General features: G+C 30.9%; 3 protein-coding genes across 4 annotated transcripts in view; 1 reads left to right on the top strand and 2 right to left on the bottom strand.

The window, feature by feature from the left end:
• Positions 1-37: 37 nt before the first annotated feature.
• Positions 38-5654, top strand: LOC113511005 (60S ribosomal protein L7). 2 transcript variants are annotated; one of them, XM_026894552.3, is made up of 7 exons: positions 38-194; positions 1294-1450; positions 2382-2501; positions 3164-3253; positions 3869-4012; positions 4557-4706; positions 5491-5654. In XM_026894552.3, the coding sequence occupies exons 2-7, from the start codon at positions 1298-1300 to the stop codon at positions 5629-5631; spliced, it is 798 nt and encodes a 265-aa protein (XP_026750353.1). In that variant the 5' UTR covers positions 38-194; positions 1294-1297; the 3' UTR covers positions 5632-5654. The 2 variants fall into 2 exon arrangements, with proteins under 2 accessions (XP_026750353.1, XP_052759169.1); XM_052903209.1 differs by having other exon boundaries at positions 188-263.
• A 549-nt stretch (positions 5655-6203) lies between these two features.
• Positions 6204-10079, bottom strand: LOC113511131 (uncharacterized). The gene is made up of 2 exons (XM_026894728.3): positions 7421-10079; positions 6204-6799 (listed from the first exon to the last, which is right to left on the bottom strand). Exons 1-2 carry the CDS (start codon positions 9536-9538, stop codon positions 6689-6691), a joined length of 2229 nt encoding a protein of 742 aa, XP_026750529.1. The 5' UTR covers positions 9539-10079; the 3' UTR covers positions 6204-6688.
• Positions 10080-14068: 3989 nt separating this feature from the next.
• The window catches only part of LOC113511179 (transcription factor AP-2-epsilon), a 60598-nt gene continuing 57352 nt past the window's right edge, over positions 14069-17314 (bottom strand). The window contains 1 exon segment of the mRNA XM_052903208.1: positions 14069-17186. Within this exon segment, the coding sequence (XP_052759168.1) occupies positions 17079-17186 (108 nt within the window). The 3' untranslated portion in view covers positions 14069-17078.

The raw sequence follows: 17314 nt of genomic DNA on the forward strand, positions 1-17314 counted from the left end.
AATATAAAATTATTATAATTTGTAATACCAACTGTATTTTTAAATAATAAATTTTTAGCTTTGGCCATCATGCACACTAATATTAATATTGCCAGTAGAAAAATAAATTGAATATGGCGATTACCGGAAGTAATTTCTTTCTGTCGTTCTTTTGATAAATTGACACTCGTGCCGCGTGGAGTTTTGCATCGCAGGTTGTTTTAAAATTGTATATTATTTATAAATTGGTTTAACTTAGTTTATAAATTAATAGGAAGTTTACCGTACGTGTCAATATTTCAAATATTTTTCGTGGTTTTTGTGAAAAGTGATAGAAATTGAATGGATGTCATGCCGCCTCAAAAGCTCCTTGTTTTTCTTTACAACTGAAATCACATGCTTTTAGCAGATTTTTAATATATACTTACTACATATAAAATTAATTTATCTCTTAAATGTATATCGGTTATGGGTAGTGAAAATAATATAATAATAAGGTTCCTTTTTCACTAACCTAACCTCTTTAGTTGTCTTCACGCTTGTTTTCATAGAAGACTAGTTTTTGGGATTTTCAGATTATAATTACGTCCACATTTTCACCCCTCTATTTTTGAATTTAATATGTAAATTGAATAATTTTAATTTTGTTCCTATTGCATACGTTTGTTCGTGCTTAGGTCGTATTAGTCACATTACGAGACTTTCCATTGACAATATTAATAGATTTATTGTTTTTACAAGATTTTTAGGTGGTTTATATTTTTTTTACACAAATTAGAACAGTAAACAAACTGAGCATATAACAGGTAGCTGTTGCCTATTTACATAAACACCACCATGTGTCCTAAAGAATACACTGACGTTCTTGGTACCTCTATGTTGCATGATATTCTTAATATGGTGTTATGCCTCCATATCTTGTAATTTATTGTTGTTTTCCACCTCTCAAACGAGTCAAGCATAAAAATGTGTGTAATACGTAAAGGAGTGGAGTCATATCTGAACATCCATTTACAGATCTACATCAGGAAAAATAGCTCTGCTCTTCGGTCTTGAAATAGTACTTAAGATAAAAAAAAACTGGATATTTTTAACATAATAGTTGAAACTATTAAATAAAAATTTTCATTTATGTAATTTCAATTCAAAAAAAAGACATCTCAGTGTTACTGAGTATGTTTAAAGTTTTAAGAAAGGTAGCTAGCATGAAGGTAGATAAAGTATTAATGTTTTTCTTCAATAAATATTTATAATAATTTTATTTAAATATTAATATTATTAAATTATATACAGTTTCTCAAAACTACATTTCAGCACGATGGTTGCGACAACACAGAAGAAGGCTGACAAGCCTGCTGAAAAGAAGGCCCCAGCGAAGGGCAAAGAAGGCAGTAAGAAACTGCCTGCTGTACCCGAGTCAGTGCTCAAGCACCGCAAACGCAGGGATGCACTTAGGGCTCGTCGTTTACAGGTTAATAAACAATAAACATGGCACAGTTTAAGGCTAGATCATACTATAGATAACAAACTTTATTAAGCAACTAGTTTTATATTTCGTTTTTTTGCTATGAACAATAAAATACAGCCACTTTAATATAACTTATTCTATTATATATGTTCTTCTCATATTCATCATCATATTCTAAGTGTGAAAGTTCGTGAAGATGGATGGATGGATGGATGTTTGTTGCTCTTTCATATAAAAACTACAGGTTAAATTTGGTATGAAGGTAGATTGTATTATAACTTGGAACAAAGAATACTTTATATATTGAGCCATAGAAGGTCAACACATATAAATAGAGTGCATGCTATTTTTTTACTTTCATTTTACATTTACAGTTATTACTAGTCATAATCAAGTTTGATTTTAAGTACTGCCAAGTAATGCTATTGTTCTACCAAATATCTTCATGGGTTTCTGACTAGGACATTGGATGTTAGTTACTTTAAATAATAAACATGCTACATTAATTTATGAATGAAATTATTTATTCGATTTTAAAATACACAGATTAGTAATGGTGTAGGAATATGATGATGGTCTGTAAAACCCATGGATAGGTGGACCCTCAACATTGAGAGAGCCTCCATTAACTTGCAACTAGTTTTAGTTTTGGTCTATTATATACTGAACCTAATAATAAAAATGCCTTTTTTTATTTACTGGGATTCTTTCATTAATATCAGCTTACAATTATGCCTTTGTTGCTGATATTGAATAAATCATAAAATATAATGATGCTCCATAAAAGGCAAATTGTCATGATGATTCCCCATTAAAGGCATAGTTCATCTGATAAGGATGCTGTAATATTACAATCTGATGTCTTTATTTTTTTCATATTTATATCAAAAGATTATTAGAACAATACATAACATAACATATTCTATAACTTCAGGTCACACTCAAGAGGCGTACAGCTGCCATCAAAAAGAAGAAGGAAATCTTCAAGCGTGCTGAGCAATATGTTAAAGAGTATCGTATCAGGGAGCGTGACGAAATCAGGCTGGCCAGACAGGTGAGGCCATTCAGATTTGTATAGTAGGTTGTCATTGATTAGTTCATTAGTGTTATTTTGTTTAATTGTCTTATCCTTAATATGAGTTTGACTGCCATTTGAGGACATTAGAAAAGGCTTTAATTACCATAATAATGATAGTGAAAGTAAACAAAAAAATTATAATCTACAAACTAGTAAATAAATAAGTTTTAAGTAAAATTAGTTATAGACATTTTGTGAATAGTCGTTTTTTATCAATCTACTGTCAGTTTGGAATGCAATTTCATTTGAGAAGAAAAGATATGGATTTCTGCAAAATAACATCTAATTCAGTATTTTTTTTAACTATATGTAGTGGAAACATCCAGTATCAAATCCTGCAGACATGTTATTACTCAAATTACAATCGCTAGGGAGTGTCATGTATGAAGGTGACAGGTTAGAAGAGGATAAAGGGGAAGGATATCCAATTTAGTGTGCTTTTTAGAGAGTATTATTAACAAAAATATGAAACTTAATTACAATATTATTCTACATTTATTATTGTTATTCAGAAATTAGTAGTAAAAAAGAAAATTTGTAATATCAAATATTAATTATATGGTGGTAGATATTTTTTTGTTCCAGTTTTAATAAATTTGACTTATTATTGTATTAAATTTTGTTGTGTAATATTGCAGGCACGCAACCGTGGTAACTACTATGTGCCCGGTGAGGCAAAGCTTGCCTTTGTCATCCGTATCCGCGGTATCAACCAGGTCTCACCAAAGGTAATTTTTTGTTTTTATTTTGTTTAGATGTTAAGGTGTTTAGACTTTTTTTGTAGTAAAATTAGTTAACCAGCTTGCAATTTTGCTATATGCCAACTGTGTGCCAAACAGTCACAAAGTACTGTGTTCATACCCTGTATTTTATCATCATCTTCGAATCAGCTGTTGATTGTCAACTGTTAAATATAGGCCTCTCCTAGTTGGAGGTTAATGTCATTAGTTGCTACAGGCAACCGCAGTTAGGCTTTGGTGATGTGTTATGAGGAACGATGCTGTCCATTTCTCTAACATTAAGTTCTCTAAGTTAATGACACTCATGGGAAAGGAAGGATGAAAATACCCTTTTGCCCATGTGGTCCCGGCATAGAATAGGCCACCCCTCTTCCCGTGGGTGTTGCAAGAGGCGATCAAGAAAGGAAGAAGAATGGGCAGCAGTGTTCCTCTTAAAACATCTCCAAACCCTAACTGTAGTTGCCAATCCGCATAATGCAAAAAAAAAGGGGGAGGCTTATATTCAGCAGTGGATAGTTAAAGGCTGATATGATGATGATAAACTAATGATTTAATATTAACTTGCTGTATGTTTTAATATAGATATTTTTTTTTATATTGTAGGTGCGCAAAGTCCTACAGCTGTTTAGACTGCGTCAGATCAACAACGCCGTATTCGTACGACTTAACAAAGCTACGGTGAACATGCTGCGCATCGCCGAGCCTTACATCACCTGGGGATATCCTAACCTCAAGAGTGTACGCGAGGTAAGCACATCCATCTGCTATTAACGGGGTCCTTTTATGGTAAAATTAATCTTTACTCAAATTCACTTTTGTTTCAAACTGATCGAAATGACGAATCAGTGGTGTATGTCAATATTGTTTAACAACTTATTTAATTGAATATTATGTAAGAGATTCTAATAAATCTCCATATAACTTTTGGGTTTCTGTTTCTGATAGTAAATAATCAATTGTTTTGTGATTATGGCATTCATAAATTTTTTTTCCTCTTTAGTTAATAACATTTATACTTTGCGCCTTGTAGCATTTTGTAGGCCACATAAATTATTAAAATTGTATGATATTGAATTTGCAAAATATTTAATCATATTTATTTATCAATCATATATTTTGTTTATTATTATTAGTTTGACTTGTACTTCCAAACTTTAGTGCCATGTTACAACGTGCAGAATATAGATTATAGGGATTTCATAGTTTGACTAAAAAACAGTACTATTTCAAGTTGAATGCATATTAGTTTATAAAAGAAATATAGATCAGTAACATTATTATATGTTTCCAGTTGGTATACAAACGTGGTTTCGCAAAGGTGAATGGTCAACGTGTGCCAATCACATCCAACAAGATAATAGAAGAAAAGCTTGGCAAGAGCAACATCATTTGCGTAGAGGATCTCATCCACGAGATCTTCACTGTTGGTGACAAGTTCAAGGTAAATATGTTCATTTTAATAGCTTACATCATCCTTCAATCATACACAAAAAAATCTTTTCCTAAGGCAATATTAAGGCGTAAGAAAAAGTATCTTTTTTAGTAAATCCTGTTAGGTTGATATTTCACTTTCACACTAGGTGTTTGTATACAAACCAGAGGGAGACTTTGTATAAAAGTTGTTTCCTTGTGCACCTCTATCCCATTTGTGTTGCAACCGTGAAGCAGTTGTGTTTGAATGGCTGTGTTTCAGTTTGAAAGGTGGGAAATGGCAGTGAATTTACAAGATATAGAGGAATAACACCGGTGTCCTCAGAAATTGCAATGCATGGAGGGTATCATGGGCGAAACAGTATAAACAGTGCTCATATCTATAGGCAACGGTTACCACTTTCCATCAGGTGGAAATCTAAAAAATTTTATCATAATTAATAAATTATGTCTAGTATAATTATAATAATCCATGTGAATAGATTTTACTTCATACATTATATAGCATAAAAACTAGATCAGCATCTAACGACGGCGATGTCATAGGTTTATGCTAGTTTTATTGTTGTTTTGTATCTGTAAAAATATTTGATATACATAGCCAGATTTTAATACATTAGACTGATAGCGTACACAGATTGCGACTTAGTCTTATTATTCTTATAAAGTAGTGAAGTCGCAGGATACGGTCAGTATTTTATAAATAGGAAAATGTATTAATGTAAAAAATGATTTAGAATACTTTATCTGAGGGAGAATCTATAGTCTTCTGCAATAAGTGTTTATCTTTGCAGTATGCAAGCAACTTCTTATGGCCATTCAAGCTAAACAATCCGACCGGAGGATGGCGCAAGAAGACTATCCATTACGTTGATGGCGGTGACTTTGGCAACCGTGAGGACAAAATCAACGAGCTCCTCAGGAGAATGGTCTAAATATATATAGATTATAATAATAATTTTGGTTTTTTATTTTTTATTGACCTTGACATGTCTGTGGAGGTTCATTCCTCCTTCAAATCATGTTTTGAAGAAATATGAATGTGGTTGGGCTCTTTTATGGGTTTAAATATAATGGTAACCCCCCCTGTGCCATGGTATACACTGGCGGGGCACCAGTGAGGGATGATGAGGTGAGGATGAAAGCAGGTCAGTTAGTCCATTGTGATGAATTCTACAATAATTAATCAGATTGCTTTCCAGGAAGAAGAACGTGTAGGTCGCAATAGATACGAGCAAGGATTTTTTATGAGCCAATGAATCCGAATTACTAGTAGACAATTAGTACACGCAAGACCAGAAAAATGACTGAGGACTAGTACCTAGTCTATAGTAAAAAAATATTCTTTTCCATGGGACTCGTATGCCAAATTTCTCGACGACTAGTTGAGCTTCTAAGGTGCTCAACCGATTAAAAAAATTACATATTAGTGTTACTTTTAAAAGATGAAAGTAAAACTATAAATAGAATTATTATTAAATATTTATTTCATCACAGATTTATTTATATTAATGCAATTTTCACTCATACCATGCAATAATCTATAATACATAAAATAAATCGTATAACAAACAATAATCATTAACAAACCATGGTTGGGTAAAAAGTATACTACAATGAAAAGGATATAGCTTATTACTACATTTGCCAGATGGTTTGATATAGGGTTTTACTTTGTGTTTTCTAACAATATCGTGGGTTGAAAAATATTAATAATATGACTGTGCATTTTATAAAAAAAAAATATAAAATGCTATTGGAAAATGTAGTACAGAGCTACTTGGGGGCTATATTATGGTCAATTGATGCACTGCATCAATTGCTCAAAACTTTTGAAGGGAGACTTCATTATTGTTTCTACCATTCATTATTTACTGCGGAAAAGATAATGACACGATCAGTTTAAATATTAAATCTCTAAATTTAATGGCACCTTGGAAGTCTGATAGTTTTTATAAAAAATTTATAGATTCAATTTTCTATATATCACTATCATATTGGAAAAGCACCAATCACACTTCGTTGAAATTGATCTGCCAATAAATAGAATTTGTCCAAAGGACAAACGCCCGTAGCACATGCAAATAATTCCTTTTTTAAGATCTGAAAAAAAAAAGAATGTAAGAGTATAAATATAAAAATTAGTTTATTAAACCTTGGTGTGTATGTGGTATGGGTATGTGGTTTTAAAAGAAGGTGGTTTGAAAATACAGGTTGTACTTTGTGTGGTTAAGTTATCTTATATCTTCACCGATTCTAAACCAGTTTTGACAATTATTTATAGATTTAATAAAATTTACTTCTGCATTAGGATATTGTATCACAAATTGAAGTGATTGAATTTATTTTGTGGATTAAAATTTTAAATTATTAAATATGTGTAAATGATGGAATTTAAATATATGCTTATTGAAAATGTGACAAACTGTAACTGCATTGACGTATTTAACATACTATAGGTGGGAGGGGGGAGAGGAGGGCCCCTTCAAAAGGCTTATATGTACTCCCAGATATGTTTGTGAATGTTCACTCGGGTCTTGGGATAGGTAACAGACAATTCTGAGGTGGGTATGGCCCACCCTACACTCCCTCTATATACACGTATAAATAAATGTTATGCCTACTTTATGTAAATTGGACCGAAACATAAGGCTATCTATTATTCGTATGGTTTGCCTCAACAGATTGATTTAAAATATATGCAAGTTATAAAATAACACACACCTCTATAACATTGTACAAAGCATGAGTAACATATTCTCTCTTTGCTTGACCCTCAAAATTATTGTAAATTACTTTAGAAAAGAAATTCCTTATGTTGAATGCTATACATATATTCCTACTTGTCACTTTTAATACAGGCAATGATGGGTCATCATTGATTATAACTAATTTAACTTTTTCATTACCAATTCTAAAAGATATATCATTCTTTGAATCTAAAAATTCTTTCATTGTATACTCTTGTATTAGATAGTCTGTTCTGCTTAAGCTAAAATTTTTTCTACAGTAATCTTGATTTTTCAATAATTCTCTATAATTGACTGGGAGTTTCAAGTACATAGACCAATTTAGTGCTTCTTCATCTTTTGTTATATCAGAAAATGTAAATAAATCTTTATGATGTTCACTTGCTATTTTATATATCAAATCTTCTATATTATCTACTGATTCTTTAATAAATACATTATTAGTATTAACAGCAGTTGTTATTAAATGTTCTGAATATAAAGGTATTTCCTTTCTACATAAAGCAGACCACAGCACTTGTTTGTGATCATGTGCCCCTGGTATCTTCACAATAATTTTTATTAAAGCCTTAACTTCAAATATTTTTGTGTTTCTATTGTTTAAACCTATCAAAATGTTGACTTTTCTCAGTGAGCCTCGCAATTTTACACTTGTTGTTTTAAGTATTTTTGAATTGATGTCAACCATTGTTACATGTACTTTTAAGTCATTTAACAAATTGGATATCATGTTAGCAAATACGTGTTGTATTGTTACAGTAGAAATCTTAACAACAAACAATAATGCACCTGTTTTAAAATATTCCTCTATATTATCTGTAATAATTAAATCTTTATTATCTTGTAGAGCTTCTTGATAACTTTCATACACAACAATTCTGTGTTGAATAAGGCCATCCATTAAATCTTGTCTATTTGATAACGCTAGTGCTGTAATATAATTACTCTCTTCTTGTACCTTTTTTACAATATCATTGTACTTTTCAACTGCCTCTAATATTCCATATAAATATTCAGAATTGTTTAGAAGTTTTTCTGCTGGTACATAAGGGTCACTTGTTGGTTTAATATATGATGTCTCATCATTCAATGATATAATATATAAAAACTTATTGTATGTAGTGCATATTATATATTCTCCACATTTAATAAAATCTTTAACATATTTGACAATAAGCTCTCGAAAATTAATATCATTCTTAGAATATATGTTCAATGATATCCACATATCAACACCATCTGTGTATATTATATTCTCATTTAGATTTATATACTTATAAATTGCTGTGTTTAAATAAATAATTTTAGGCTGCTCAGTTATATTTTCTAGATTTAATATCATCAGACATCCCATTTTTAATGAAATTAATATTGATAGACGATCTTTATCTATAATTTCTGCATTACATATTTCGGAGGGGCATGTATATAATTTTTCAATGGAAACCTCATCTTCGATCATTTTGGGACTGAATAAACAACTATATATAGTTAATCTATCAAAAGATATTAATATAATATTGCAATCTTCATATGTTTTTATTTCATGGATTTTTTTTATTGTTTCAAAATGGATTGCTCTAATATTACGTGATGACAATAAACATTTATTTGAGTTAGGTTTAGGTAAAGGCCATGGCCCAGAATGCTTTATTGCAACTTTTTTCTTTAGTTGGAAAGTTGCAGTGAATCTATGAAGAGAGAGGTAATACATTTCAGATTGATATTTGAGACAAAAAACATGGTCTTGACGATGTTGAGAAAACATTGTAACATCTTGTTCTCTTACCTGGAAGAAACTTTTAAATCGTTTTGTAGCCGGGCTCTTAAATCTTAGCGATGTTGTGTGAACATAATGATTATTATCCAAACATAAAATATAGTTGTTATGTAAAATTAAAGTATGGATTTGAAAATCTGGAATGAATGTTTTAACCACACTCTGTAAATTATTGTGTTCGTAGACCAATATTTGAAACTTATTCCAGAGAACAATCGTAGATGTTATCTCGTCTTGAGCTATATTTACACAATCGTACAGTTGAACATCTGACTGGAAACATTTTTTCATCAGGTTACTTGTACCAAACATATTCACTTTACAAAAGTATTATCTTGGTTGTTGAATATAATTTTCATCGACTTCATCTAAGCAAACACAGTAAATTGAAAATCAGTAAAAAAAGGCGGTTAGAAGTTGAAGCAAAATAAATAAGAGATTTGACATTTGACACATTTGTCAATTTTTGACATAAATTTAGAAATCAAACTATCAGTTTACAAAGTGTAGTTTGTTTTTTTTTATCAAACATGCTTGGAAATGTGAGCATTATTTTGACAATCTTCTTCAAGATAAATCAAAATTGCCGTACTGGCCAGATACATGCAGGCAGTGGCCGGCAAAAGTTGTATGAAAATCCATATCTGTCGTGTTTTGCGGCCAGATAAATTACTATGTAAACTCATATCTGTCCTGTAATTTAAAAATGGAATAACCTTTTACTTCGAAACATGGCTACTAAGGAGGTAACTAATAAAAGGTTTTATTTAATTTTCGAACTGGCTTGCAAATAGAAAGCTGTTTATTGAAAAAAAAACAAAGGAACATTATGGCGCGTGAAAAATTATTATTGCTCGTTATTCGTCATTGAACTTAAAAAGTAAAATTGTATTTTTGATTGCCTCGCATTGTATGAGAAAAGTACTATACAAGCCTAGGCACACAACTAGGCATTAATGGCTCAGTTGCTGGCTGCTACAATAATGGACTATTATTGTTAGGGGATATTATACTATCTATGGCATTCATTCTTGGGCGTTATTTCTCTAACCCAGTTCTAAGAATAACGAATTACATAGAAGGAATGATAAAATAAAATCTGTAAATTATATGATTGTCTTGGGATGAAAGATACACAATCAGTTGCTATTTTGTCAATTCATAGTAGACTAGTGTATAGAAAATATTATACGATCGTATAACCCTACTAAATTCAGATACAACCTGCTTGCATACTTTTTACATAAACTGTCAAATATATAAACTAGTAATGTAAATGAACAAAAAATTTGATTATTTACATTACGACTGTTATATTAGAATTCTGGATTTTCAATTTTTATAGTTGTGAAATTGAATAAATTTTGTTTTATTAAAATTAACTTTAAGGTTAATAGTTTATTATTACTGCTATTATCTGTAATAAAAATGGTCCCATCATCTGCAAACGTCACACAGAGGTGTTTTGTGATTTTAGGTAAATCGTTTACACTAACTAGAAAAAGAAGTGGATCCAGAACATTACCTTGAGGGACTCCTACAATTTGTGTATCTGTTGGGGTTAGTCCAGGTCCATTTTCTGTGGGGCTGCTTTTGGAAGAAGGAGTTCATTATAAAGAGTACCTTCTTAAGAAGTTCGTAAGAAGTCAAGCAATTGCTTTCCATAGGATTTCCCTGCTTGATACCGTAATTCCTCATTCTCGTCTCATAGTCTTTTCTTGTGCCCAGTTTAGCGTTGAAGTTCCCTGTTTATACTGTCTACCGAGTATTAGAGGAACGTATGACTGTTGTAATGTCCTCATACTTTGCTTCTACATTATTATTAGTGTGTCACGGTCGGCGCATATATCAGTATAACATTCAGCGAATATCTTTCGGAAATTCTGAGTATCAGGTATGCCACCCTTGTCAATCATTGAGACAGAGGGAGACTTTGTACAAAAGTCAATTGCTTGGGCACCTCTGTCCCATTCGTGTTTCTACCGTGAAGCAGTTGCGTTTGCATGGCTGTGTTTCGGTTTGAAGGGTGTGATATGGCGTGAATTTATAGGGTACAGAGGAATAACACCCGAGTCCTCAGGAATGGCAACGCATGGGGGGTATCATGGGTGAAACAGTATACTCTGTTATGTCCATGGTACTGCTCATGTCTATAGGCGACGGTTACCACTTTCCATCAGGTGGGCCGTCAGCTTGTTTGCCATTCTAAGTTGTATAAAAAAACATTATTAACGAGGAAGTTGCGGATAATTGACCCGACACCACCATGGGGCGGAGGTCGCCCTCCTGGTGGTAGAATAAGTTATTGGATTCAAGGATGATCGTTTTTCTCCTCCTGTCTTCGAGTTTCAGATAATCCTATGATATCCCAGTGTAACTTGTTCACCTCTTCCAGCTCCACAATCTTTTCGAGTACCTAATATATTTTGCCGGGGGAAAGGGATTGTTAGTAATGGAGACTGAGAATCCCATTGCTAGCAATATACCCAACCAGGTCGATCTCCTCGCGGTTCCCCCTGGAAACTATCATGGTTAATTCCTGATGAATTTATCATGATGGGCTAACTGGCCTGTTTTCATTCTCATCTATCACCCTTCACTGGTGCTCCGCCAGCGTATCCCGTTAGCGCAGGCGGGGTTACCATACCATTTTCACTCATCAAAAAAAAAAAATAGTTTTGGCAGATTCAATCGTCTTAATTGGTAAAAATATCTCTGCCAGAGATTCTTAGCACCCTTGCTCCACTGTCACCGTGACCGCGTACAATTTTACTCGTCAATAATTTTTAAATTTAACACGATATAAACGAAAAACACGATATTTAGTGCAAACCATCTTATTGCCTTACCGATGGTGTATCAGTTACTAATTAAAAAAAAAAGTTCACCATCTCTTATACAATAATAAGTTTCTTTTATACCACTGAGGTGGCAAACAAGCATACGGCCCACCTAAAGGTAAGCGGTTACCATAGCCCACGAATGCCTGCAATTCCAAGGGTATTATGCGCGCGTTGCCGACCCTGAATAAACTTTAAAAGGGCTCTTTTGAAGAACTCCATGCTGTAGTCTCTTAGGAAAACCTCGGCAGAGAGCTCATTCTATAACCTGAGTGTTTCCCTTGTTATTTCCCTATCTACAATTGTTTATTCTTGCTTTGCGAAGGAAGTAGGCTACTATTTATCTCGGTCAGTGAACATATCGTGGTAACGCGAATGAATTTGCGGGTAAAAGCTAGTTAGGTAATATAATAAAAACAAAATGCGTAACATCATTCTTTTACTTCAAGAAACAAAAATTAAGTACACAAAGGTAATTTAAAAATTTCATAATTTTATCAAATATCTAATACAAAAATGATAAAATTTTAAGCGGAATATTAAAAAAAATACATTATTGACTGAAATTTAATAAAACTATTAAGTTGTTTTTATTTTACCCGTTATCATATATATATATATATATATATATTGTGACACTTTTTTATCTCTTTAACACTCCTAGGAGATATGTAGGTACCTTCTAAAGGATTGCAGATTGTATTGCAGATTCAAAAATTAAATATTACCTTCAAGGGTTTGCGGTGCCAAACCTGTCTCAAATTAAAATGTTAATTTGATACCACAGCGAAATCTTTATTGTAAGGACTAATATTAATTAATTTTATCATAACTTTAAATTTTTATCTTTTTAATCCACGAAACAGTGTTTTCGCATAATTATCAAATTTAATTATTGGATGGAGAGATATACTTAGAGAAATAGCTCTTCAGAACCAGTCCCACTTTTAATATAAGAACATAGATGAGAAATGGTTACCAGATTGTCAAAGATTCCGAAATTGAATGTTCTTAGCAGATTGTATTGATTTCTTTTTTAGATTTAGTCCCGTTTCAAGGAGTTGGATTAGTTAAGTTATTTTAACAAAGATTTACGTTACGATTGCGTTCAAGTTTATAATTTCGGATTAAAATCTGTGTTTCCGAAACTATTCACTACAGGCGCTGTTAAATTTTTAATACTAACTTATCCTGAACATACACATAAAGGTGAACGCAATCGTAAAATAAATCTTTGTGTAACTCATACTAGGCACTCAGTTTAAAATATATTTGAAAGTAGAAATTAATTACCTACTGTATCTAAATCAAATTTAATAAAATAAATTATATGAAGCGGATCTCTCCTTTTGCCCTTCCACTTTCATCTAAGATAAATGACATGAGCATTTCATTCGAATCATCCTTAATTTTCCTAATTTTAAAATTGGAATAGACAAAACTATATTTTTTTATTTACAAGCAGCAAGATAATAGATAGTAAATAAGATTTTAAAAAAAAATTTTAGAAATTATACGGTTTGATACTTAAGTTAACACTTTATTATCATGAGAAATCAGACTATCAAAATAAATACACACAATCCAGAATATCCAAAAGTATCCAAAATAATTTTATAAAAAGTGGTTTGTTATATTGGCCCAACTGAAAATTGAACCCGGGACATTACATCTTTACGAAGGTCGTCAAATTACTTCCTATTAGGTGTTGTTAAGACAGAAATGAAATTACAGTTGTCATATTTTGTGTTTTAAAATTTATTTCAATAACTAATTTCTTGTTGAATTGGATGAAACGTTGTTTTCAATTAATCTTTTTATTGGAATGTAGATATTGGTTATGTTATGAGTTATTCTAAATGGCAATACAAAAATCCTTAAGACAATGAGGTAATTAATCAGCACAGTGCGAAGACAGATCCGTCGTTTAGAAAAAATAAAACTAAAAATTACGATATTTATTTAAATTATAATCGATTGTGATATTTATTTACAAAAAACATGTAGATAAATTAATAGAAAAGTTAGGAATACAAATTCATTATTCTTTCTTTAGTAAGTTACAAAATATTTCTAAAATTGTTTGGCACAATATGTTCATATATATTTACGTAGTCTTCACTATCAATTAGAATGTTACATATTTTGTGAAAATATTTATATCAAGACTCCATTTATTAAATAAGTAAATTAATAAATTAAAATATAATTAGCAAATTATACAGGACCTAACAGAATAGGTAACTAGTTATAAAAGTATGAAACTTATCGACAGTACACATTGAAACAGATTTTTTTCATTGTTAGGTACATTATTTGTGGTCTAACATTATAAAAAATATTTTGTGACTCGCTCGGTTAAATCAACGATTTAATATGGAAGATTCAAAAGTTCATAAGAGTTATTCTGTGTTCGTAGAGTGAGTTGAACAAAAATTTAAACAACGTTTACCTTAACATGTTTGTATGGTAAGTTTGAGCTATTGAAACCATTTGTTAGAGGTGTAATTGAGTTGTCAATACAGTAAACGTTAATACAGTACAAACGTAAATCAATGTAAACTTAGGGACTCACGTTACATATACCTATATACTACCGATGAGTTTCGGATACTCATTTTCACCTCTTGGTTACCTCTTATATATAGTGTAAAATATAAAATATACATACACTTGAGGTACTTTTAAAATTTTGATCTTTTTGAATTACATTTAATTTTATAATGGGAAAAATACAATATGACAGTTACAATTTGAGATAATTGAGCAAACTAACAACGACAATAGAAATATAATTGTGCTTATAATTCAACACATTGAAGCGTAAAGTTTTAGGCAAGAAAATAGCACGTTTTGATAATTATGTACAAAACAATAAATATTAAATACTTACTCGTTGGAAAATCAATAAGGTGATCTCCAATGAAAAAACTAATTGGCACACTTTCACATTGAATCACTAGCTTTACTAATTCTAAGAGTAGGTACAAATTATAAACTACGTTCAGTGGTTTTTGTTCAACTTACCTGTAGACTGACAACACTGGGATAGTAATATATAGATATATTCTTAATTAAAAAAAATCATTTATAAATATTATAATTTATAGCTGATTAAGTATATTGTCAGATTTTAGTAGCCATACAGTTCTACCGAAATGTATATCAAAATAAAAAAAAACTATTTAATTTTTTTTTGTAACAGGTTGGTATATAATAAATACATACATTATTACATTGTAACAATTAAAAATTAAAATAATTTTTAATAGTTACATATCTACTTAGACAAGGTAAAAATTTAAATTGATTAAAGTTACAAAATAAATTAATAATAATAATATAATTGTCGTTCCATTTTCAGGTAAGTTGTCAGATTTGCAAACGTATCTATCACACAGAGTAATGCTCGTGGAAAATGTATTTTTATTTTGTTGTCTCTATAGTTCTATATTATTTACAATTAATAATTTGATATGTTTTCTTATTGCGGTGGATGCGTAGGTGGAACTATTATAGTTTGTGGCTGGAATTAAGTTTTAATTTAATCAGAAATTATCATAATTCATTTGATGTAAATTTATATTCTTACATTGTGATGTGTAACACGTTAAATAGTGTTGATCTTTCGAACCAAATGTTAAACAATTTAATGACGTATTTATTATATTTTTAAAATTCTGTATCTGAGAGAAAATTCTGCGAAATAATTAATAAACCATCTTGGCAGGTCTTTTGAAACAACAGTGCATAAAATATGCGAGTAACTTTAAAATAAAAAAAAAAAAAATTATATGAATTTATATTTTTACGAAATGAAATTTAAAAAATAGTAAGATATGCTAATATTATAGGTATGGAGGTGCCAAGTATAGGAAAATAGATTACATTTCAAATTCAAAATAAATAGACATCTAAAACATTATTTTTCCGTATAATCAAAAAAAGAAATATTGATATATTTTTTTGATATTTCCTGTTATAATTTTCTAAGGATTATGGTTGTTATGGTTGTGAGTATGGGAAATTAGTTATTGATCACCATTACGTAGTCCCACCTACGTTACAATGCGAAATTTTATTACAATTAAAATATTCGCCTCTGTAAACAATGAGAAATCATGAGTTGTTATGTATATCTACTTATAAATGCTTATTAATACTAATGTTTTATATCTATCACTATATGTACATATTCTCACAATCTCGAGTATCATAATTGCACTTTATTCGTATGCGGGTCGCGTCCGAGTCGCGTTCATAAAAATAAATACGCAATCTCACATTTAATGGCAGTTAGATATTTAGTATTTAAGAAAAAAAATTTGTTCTATGACACCTTTGCTTCCATTTTTTTAATTAAAAAAATAAATTTATCGTCAATGGTCGAAGTTGTGTACAGTGAACAAGAGATATGGAAGTCGAAGCCACAAGAAAAAAATTGTCTATATGGTCTGTGATATTTTTTTAGAACCATGTTTGAAATTATCAATTTAAGCATTTTGTTACATAAGTATGTATTTTTAAGAACCTTTAATTTACCCAAATTCAATAGAGCTTAGATAAATAATATTTTTTTAATCATAATGATATTGATGATAGTAATTAATTGCGATCCATATGTGAATGTCCATATGTTGTAAATTCAGAAGGAGCCGATTTTTGAAGATCATACTGTAGTTATTCAAGGAATACTTGTGACACTGTAAAATTTCTTATATATTGACCAGACTTTAATAATAGGTAAAACGTTATAGGTAAAATATTTTTATATTTTAATTTAATTAACCCAACGATTAGTATTATAGTTTTAATAAAAGAGGTCGTCACGTTCCGAGTACAGATTAATTTTGACAGTCCCTGAATAGAGGACGTTCTCAGATTAATTACTATGTAGATATTACGTCTATTAGAGACGCCATTATGGTTCCTTACACCGTCAGTGACGTCACACCCATTACTAGCTCCCTTACAGGATGGAATGTTCCGACGATATCGTCGTCCGTCTTATGTTACTTCTTAATATCGGGGTCCATCTTTGTTTTGTCCATTGAAGATGTCACCATGCCGCTTTGGGGGTATAATTTGTCTAAATGTTTGAGCGATTCATTCAGGAAATTCTGTGAACAAAGAAAAAATTTGATAAATGCGTGTTTACTGTAATATAAATAGGCGGGTCCCTCTTAAAACATCTCTAAACCACAGAATTTAGAGATATTTTAAGAGTCAGCAGTCAGATGCGGTTGCC

Source organism: Galleria mellonella, unplaced genomic scaffold (genome assembly GCF_026898425.1).
Source record: "Galleria mellonella isolate WM207_F2 unplaced genomic scaffold, CSIRO_AGI_GalMel_v1 utg133, whole genome shotgun sequence".
Taxonomy (NCBI): Eukaryota; Metazoa; Arthropoda; class Insecta; order Lepidoptera; family Pyralidae; genus Galleria; species Galleria mellonella.

What these genes read in the sequence shown, in the direction of transcription:
- LOC113511005 (XM_026894552.3), top strand. Translation starts at nt 1,298, where the DNA reads ATGGTTGCGACAACACAGAAGAAGGCTGACAAGCCTGCTGAAAAGAAG. An exon ending in TCAACCAGGTCTCACCAAAG is followed by an intron (nt 3,254 to 3,868) that starts GTAATTTTTTGT and finishes TTTATATTGTAG; the next exon opens with GTGCGCAAAGTCCTACAGCT. An exon ending in ACCTCAAGAGTGTACGCGAG is followed by an intron (nt 4,013 to 4,556) that starts GTAAGCACATCC and finishes ATATGTTTCCAG; the next exon opens with TTGGTATACAAACGTGGTTT.
- LOC113511131 (XM_026894728.3), bottom strand. Translation starts at nt 9,538, where the DNA reads ATGTTTGGTACAAGTAACCTGATGAAAAAATGTTTCCAGTCAGATGTT. An exon ending in CTTTGTACAATGTTATAGAG is followed by an intron (nt 6,800 to 7,420) that starts GTGTGTGTTATT and finishes TTTTTTTTTCAG; the next exon opens with ATCTTAAAAAAGGAATTATT.